This window comes from Aphelocoma coerulescens, chromosome 8 (genome assembly GCF_041296385.1).
Source record: "Aphelocoma coerulescens isolate FSJ_1873_10779 chromosome 8, UR_Acoe_1.0, whole genome shotgun sequence".
Taxonomy (NCBI): domain Eukaryota; kingdom Metazoa; phylum Chordata; class Aves; order Passeriformes; family Corvidae; genus Aphelocoma; species Aphelocoma coerulescens.
Window position 1 is genome coordinate 5,426,111 of NC_091022.1, and position 7,732 is coordinate 5,433,842.

Below are 7,732 nucleotides of genomic sequence, written 5' to 3' on the forward strand. Positions count from 1 at the left end.
GATAATTATCTACACAGTCCATGTGTAACTTAAAAAAAATATATATATTTTAGAGCAGTGTTTTCATTTTGTGATTCAATATCATTGTTAATATACAAAAGGTCATGTAGAATGGGGCAAGTGAAGTATAGAACATTGTTGCCCAGCAAACAGGGGTTCTTTCATGAAATCATGAAATGGGTTGGAAGGGACATTAAAGATCATCTCATTCCACCCCTGCAGGGACACCTTCCACTATCCCAGGTTGCTCCAAGCCCCATCCAACCTGGCCTTGGACAATTCCAGGGATGAAAGGGATGCAGGAAGGGGATATAATCACTGAGAGTCACTTGGAAAGGGGAATGTGTGCAGCAAAGAAATACCTGCAAAGCATTGGCCTGTTATTTGGTACATCAGCAGCAAAGCAAAATGAAAACCCCAAAATATTCAAATTTACTAAACTGTCTGAAGAAGCACTTTCATTAAATCAAACACACAGCAAGTACAACATATATATAGGAAAAGAAATATGTCTTGCCTTTACCTGTGCAGTCTGACTCCATTTAGAGACAAAGCTGCCAGAAGCAGCTTAAACCCAAATTCCATATTGATGTAAATAAGGATCATACCTGCATCACCCATAGAACAGCCAGAGAGGCTACAAGACCCTCAGCTCCTGGGCAGGACTTGCCCACCACGGGTGCTGCATAACTCAGGCAGGTCTGGGAGTCTCCAAATGCCTGAAAATGGGCACATAGAGCTGCCCTACACATATCACAGGAGTTGGAGTGAATTCCCCTCCTCTGTACTGGATACATCACTGTATTCAACCATGACATTAAAAAAAAGTTGGCTTTCCTTCCTCTTAAAAAGGGAAATAGCAATACTCTGAAATCACATGGCTTCCAGGCAGGTTCCCAAGCATACTTTGTTTTCGTTGACTAAAGTAATGCCCAACAATGGCAATTGAAAGCAGGTTTTCCTACACTATAAAAAGTCTTATTCTATTATAAAATAGCAGGTCTTAAATTGTGTTATTTAGCGAACACTCATCCCTGCATAGTGAAAGAATATGGGGTATCCAGATAGAGAAGTATGAGTTGTTTGGGATGCCCAGGCTCACAGCCTATGGTTAAAGCATCCCCAGCAACTCTGGGTGTTCCCAAAGAACACCCAACTCTGCCTTCTCTTTTTCCCTGACATACAGCCAGCGTTTTTCAGTTTGATAGGAATTGCCAGGCAGCTGCTTTGGAAGGAGGAGATGGTAGGTGTAATCACTGCACTGGTAATCAGGATTTGCATGGTTTACTCTGTGAACAGAGTCACAACTCCAGTGGGTTTTCTGCCAGCACAGCTCCCCTCATTCCTAGGGAAGGGCCCGAAAGGAGACAGGTGGAAATGAGATCAGATTTGGACTGAACATTGGTGCAATATTCTGCATGTACAAGGCTCATAGATCCTACCAAATTAAAATTACCTTTACTATCTGTCTCATAACCCCCACTTTCCCTGGTCCTGTGCTTCTGGAAACCATCTGAGCTCCACTGATCAACATGGAAGCAAATCTGTGTGCACAGATCATTTAATCGCTTGACCTCAAATCTTAAATTATGTTCTGAACTGATATTTTCTAAGAATGAAATATGTCTCTTTGAGTCCCAAGAATCATCTTCATTTTAAAAGGAAAGAAGATGAAGCAGATTATATATATATAACATATATATATATATGTTATAAATATATATGTGTGTGTGTGAAATACATAATATATGTTATGTGCAATACATGAAAGGTCTCTTCTCCATCCATTGCTAAACTTTAATTTTGTTCCTCTATATTTTCTATCTGTAAACACAGGCTCTTGGCAAGTTCCCTGGCTCTTTCATAGGGCAAGAGGAAATCTGTCCAATTGTTTGACAAAGCATCCCGATAACACTTTATAATTAATATAGAAGAATTTCTCCACCTATAATCTCTGGTGTGGCCACACTCAGTATTTTTTTTAAATAATCAAAATCCTGGGTTATTTCCTGTAATTTTTCCTTATGATTTTTGCTGTCCTAAAATTTAACCTGGTTACCCTGTCTATGGCATGTAAATGTCCTTATTTGTCATTCCCCTTACAGACTGCTTGCTGCTCTGTGGGTTTCAATTCTACTCTTAATAGACAGAAGAGGGAAAAATAATTATTTTTAGGCATAGAGAAAGGGAAACAATCAAGATAATGAAGCCCTGGAAAAATCTCTGGAAGTGAGGTGATAATTCCAATCACTTTGAGACTAAACAAGCCAGATGAGGCAGATTTGGTGGAATAGTTTTGTGAAGGTCAGACTTCACAGGAACTCATGCAGGAAATATTCCCAGCTCAGGACCTAAATCCTGGCTAATCTTTATGGCCCCTTGGCAGAGTGCAGAGCACCAGGGCTCCACTCTGGAGCCAGGAGCAGCGGTCCTGTGGCACGAGATATCCCACAGTCTCATGTTCAATGGAGACTGGGCAGTGTGGAGGCAGGTTATGCCACCACAGCATGGGTTCAAATTGCCTGGATGTGTTTATGAGCAACTGTGGACAGATCTTGCTTCTTTCTTCATATCCTTTGTTTCTTATTTTTAAAACCTTAGGGCTGCACAGGAACGTCGAGTCTCCAGCTGATTATGGTACCATGTGACTGCTCTGGACTTTGAACTCAGATAAACTCCCTACTGAATGAATATGTGTAAAATGCTTTCAGCAGAGATTATTTTGCACCAGGCTGTACTAAGAAATGCAACAGAATTTCAACACTTGCATTTCAGAGGCACAAAAGAGAGGAACCATCCTTGTCCTGAGTGTAGCGTTTCAGGGGAAGCTCCAGAGCCCTTTACCCATACACACAGCAACATTTATACCAGCCTATGGAAGCAGACCATCGTTTCGTTTGAGGAATGAAACATCCTGATTCCATGTAATGATGCATCAATTTCTCTCTAATCAATGCACACAACTTTGCTTCCAAAAGACATCTTCAGAAATCCCAAAATCACATATTTAAATCAGTAAAATCAGGTCCAAACTGGCCACATTGGGATGGATCAGAATTTCTGCATGCTTTTTAGCCTAAAGAGATACCAGGGTTTGTCTAATATTTGGATACAGAAAATCCCAGCCCTGATCATTAGGGTGTTTTTCCCTAGGTGCAGAACATATGGCTTGGACCCTGGCTCACTTCCAGATGGAGTCATTAGGGACTGTTTTCCCTGTGGTTTTCACTGGATAAAGCATTCCTCTCCACTTCCTCCTGTGAACGTCTGTATCTTGTTGTGGGGCACTAATTAGTACCTCCTGCCTGCTGCCCCAGAGAGGCATTTTAGCAAGAAGTGAAATATTTCCTGAAGTTATAATTATATCCCTGTCCCCTCCAAATATAGTTGGGAGGGGCAAAGATAGAATTATAATTTTAAATATAATTTGAGAGAGATAGAGATAGAGATAGAGATAGAGATAGAGATAGAGATAGAGATAGAGACAGAGACAGAGATAAACACGGATCTGTTAACATCATTTTGGGTTCCTAGGGATCCATCAGACACTATCTCCTGTATCAGAATGGTGGCTCATGGAGAGGGACAGCACTGGCAAAGGAGCCAAAGGCCAATGCTGCACGTCCAGAAATGCACTTGGGTAGTGGGAACACTCTTCCAATTAATCCATCCAATAGGGTAGTTTGGGATTTGACTCCCATCCTGTAAGGATATGATGCTGTTGATTGAGGAGATTGAAAATTTGATGGGTTTTGATCAGGGAAAAGCACCAACCAAAGGAAAAGTGCTAAGTTTCAGGGGGAGAGGTAAGATTTCCAGTGCCTCTGGTGGAAAACCTCTAGAGACACTTAAACGGAGCTCGAGAAGCAATCGTCTCCATCCAGCACAAAACGACACACATCCCTGAGGTGCGACATTGCCATCATGTGGCCATCACAACTCTGCAGGAACATCAGCAGGGATGGGAGGAATCGGAACTTTTTAAAAAAAGATTTGCAGCTTTTTCAATTGTCTTTAGCACTGACAGCCTACAGGAGAAGTGGCGAGGGGCTGACACCCTCTCCTGACATCCCTCTATAAAGAAAAACACTCGTTTCTTCAGACCTCCCCTCCTTTATGCCGGGGAGCAGAGGCATCTTCTACTTCCCGAGGCACAGCACTGCCAGGGTGATGTTGCACTGCACAGAATAGAGCACAACTGACCACTCAAAATGTACAGAAACACCAGAAATGACAAATGGAACATTCCTGATGTCAGGAAGCCAATCTTTAGGAGATATCTGAATGAGAACAGCACAATGGTCTGGATCACGAAGGAACTACAGCACATATATATGTGAAAATATATGAGGAAAAAATACAGAAGTTAGTGTAGAGTCAGAAGTGGAAAGCAAAGCAAATTAATGAAATGAGGAATTTAAAAGAAAAATTAAATACTAACAGGGAATGCAGAAGCGAGCTGTGATAAAATATGCAGATGGCAAAGTTTTACAGTGGAGGAGCAACAGAATTAAACAGGATCCAGGAATGATGAGGGGCAATGAGAGCAGCAGTGAAGACAACTTCCTGCTTGAGCCAAAAGCTGTTCAACCCCACAAAATTTGTGTTTACCCTCCTCTGGCACCCTGGCACAAAGCATGATTGAGCTTACTCATAGAATAGCCCACTGCTCCCTGGAATTACAGCCTCAGGGAGGGGGACACAAACTTCCTAAGAAAGGGAAAGCCTTGGTGCAGAAGTACAATATGAGTTTTCTGTTCAGCTGGCACATCAGGCAGATAAACACACAAATCATTTGGAAAGAAACTCAGTTGGACATTGCTGAGAACACCCAGATTTCATCTATAACAATCTTGTAGCAAAACTTCACTACTAAAAAAGGGCAATGGTATCACTTGAGAAATGAAAAAAAAAAATATTGACAGGCACAAAACAGTAGCTCAACTCCCACAATTTGCAAAGGTAAATTCTGTTTGTGTTCCTGTCTCCCAGCACCTGGCACCTGGAAACACCTGCTGTCACCATCTCAACTGGGGCCAAGCCCCTGCACTGGGAAAGATCCTTCTGCACTGAACTGCCCAGACCAGGGAGGAACCTTCTTCTGCATGACAGAACTTGCAAAGAAAGATTGCAAGAGCCCTAAAATGGAAACTTAAAAACCCACTGAAGGAAATCAGATAAATATTTGCTATTACCCTGAGCTGGACCTGCTGACATGGTAATTACACCATTTTAATTTCTTTGTTTGTTGGTATTTGCATGTTTGTTTTGCCAGATTGAATCATGGAATCACCTGTAACAATCTTGAAAAGTGTGGCAGTTTCTATTGTGCAGTTTCTCCTCTCTAGGGTAAAAGAGAAATTTTTACTCTTTTTTTAGCAAAACCGCTGATTTGTGAAAAATACCCCTAGGCTCCAAGACTTTTTTCCTCTGTGTCATCAAGTTACCATATGCTGCTACAAGTTCCAGTAGCTTTTTGAAGAGACTATACACTATTATTTATGTAGTTTAAGTGCAAAACAAATTGAAGGTTTGAATTAAAATATTACTTTTCTTTTTCATTTAGAACTGTCAGCTCTATAGCACATAAACTGGGAGGTTTTTCGATACAACATGAATACAGGAGAGAAAACAGTTTTCCAAGAATTTCTGACACACCAGGGCACTGTGGTAAAGACCTGCTGCTGGCAGAGACAGACCCACGTGTCTGCCAAGTGTCCCTACCACATACGGACAGGGGAAAAAGCCAGAGCCCTATACAAAGAATTCCACAGGGTCTTTGGCTTCCCACACAGACCCCCAGTGACTCCCCAAAAGAGGCACCTTCTCTTCTATGAGCTGAGGAGCTTCTCGGGCAGAGTCCTCCAAAAAGGCCACGCCACAAACTGCAGTGCCCAAGGCAAGCACCCTGAGGCTGTGCTGTTGGAGGCCGGCGCTTACCTGGATGCAGTCACAGCTGCCTGTGCAAGCATCAGCTGCATCACCCTCTATTCCAATTTCTCACCCTGCAACGAGGCTCAGCACTGCTTCGTGAGGAAAATGTTCAGCTTCCTGCTGAGGCACCCCCACATTTCGCTCTGCATCTACTTCTCTCGGCCCTATCCCTGCAGGGACAGTCTTCCCGGGGCTCTGCAGGACCTCTGCAGCCTCTGGCCCCGGGTGACCCTGAAGAGGCTTCCAGGAGGGGCATGGCCATACCTGCTCTGCCACTTTGTGTGTGGCATCACAGGGGCAGCCCTTGTCACCCAGCTCTGCCAGCAGGTACACAAAACCCACATCAAATTAACCTGACAGCAATTAAAACATATTTTAAGACAGCCTTTCCCCAGGGAATGCAGGGGAACCCAGCTGGACAGCAGAATTTAAAGGCCTTTTCCTGTCTCAGCCTGGCCTCCCAGCAGCCTTTCCCAGCCATGAAAGGCAGTCTGCTTCCTCTGATGTCTCCAAGCCAAGGAGGGCTTTTCCCAGGTGTGTTTCTGCCCTCTCAGAGGGAACAGCTATACCCCAGACCCAGAAATGTTGTAAGGCATTTAAAAATGCCAAAGGAGTAATTCAGTGGAAGTCCTCATTCTGAAATGTTTCCCCATGGCACACACCTGCTCTGAGGATAGCATGGATCCATCCACTTTTGGTGTGAAACTGAGATCACAGATAGCAAAAAACATCAATAAAGTGCCCTCCTGCCAAATCTAACCCATGGAATAACTCTGGGTCTCAAATAACTGATTATTAACATATTTTTGTTTTAATCCTCTACCTTAAAAGCCAGAGCAGAAAGCCCCAAACCCCAAGTACTCCCTGCCCATGGCAGGCAGTTGGAACTACATGACCTTTAAAGGTCCCTTCCAACCCAAACCATTCTGTGACTCCCTGACAGTCTATTTACCTCCTGCAATTAATTTGTCACCCTGAAGCCAATTTCCAGAAGAAAAATGCCAGCAATCCCCAAGCTACCACCACAGTTACAGCTGGACTGCAGCTTCCCAAGCTGAGACAACTTTGGTGGAACACGTCACATACCATAAATTCCTTCTCTGTCAAGAAGGTGGTCCTGCAGGTAGGGCTGATACAGGAATAAATTTCCCCACCAGCTGTTTTCTTCATAATAAAGGGGGAGCAATGGGGGGGTAGTGGGTGTAATATATGCATATATATGAAAGGAATGAGAAGGAGGTGTCTTTACAAACTGTGGGCCTGCTGGTAGATAAAGCCAGATACTGAAAGGTGAAAGAAGCAATGGGAGGAACCATAAATTCCATAGGAATTCCACTAATTGACACAGACGGTTACTCACTCAAGGCCTTGCAAAATCCCTGGACTTCTAGAAAAAGAACAGAGACACAAAGAAGAAGGAAAGTGGGGGGGGGGGGGGGAGGGGTACACATTAGGAGGGGGTCTGTATTAGGCGATTTGGGAAGTCTGTACCTCTCAAGTAGCGCAGCCAATGGGGAAAGAGAGTGTCGTGGTTTGATGCTGGCCAAAGACCAGGCACCTACAAAAGCTGCTTGCTCACTTTCTCTCAGCTTGGTAGAGGAGAGGGAAAAAAAATTAATGAAAGGCTCATGAGTTGAGATGAGGATTGGGAGAAAACACTCTAAGGGCAAAACAGATTCAAATTTAAAGGTATAAAGTAAATTTATTATTAACAGAGTCAGAGGAGGACAATGAGAAGTAAAATAAACTTTAAAACACCTTTTCCCCCCCAGGCCCTCCCTCCTTCCCACCGACAGTG

General features: G+C 43.4%; 1 protein-coding gene across 1 annotated transcript; it reads left to right on the forward strand.

Moving 5' to 3' along the window:
- The first annotated feature begins 5,613 nt into the window (after window positions 1-5,613).
- APOBEC4 (apolipoprotein B mRNA editing enzyme catalytic polypeptide like 4) lies at window positions 5,614-6,551 on the forward strand. The gene is given in 2 exon segments (XM_069022402.1): window positions 5,614-6,238; window positions 6,241-6,551. Coding segments are annotated over 2 exon segments (936 nt in total).
- Window positions 6,552-7,732: the final 1,181 nt, after the last annotated feature.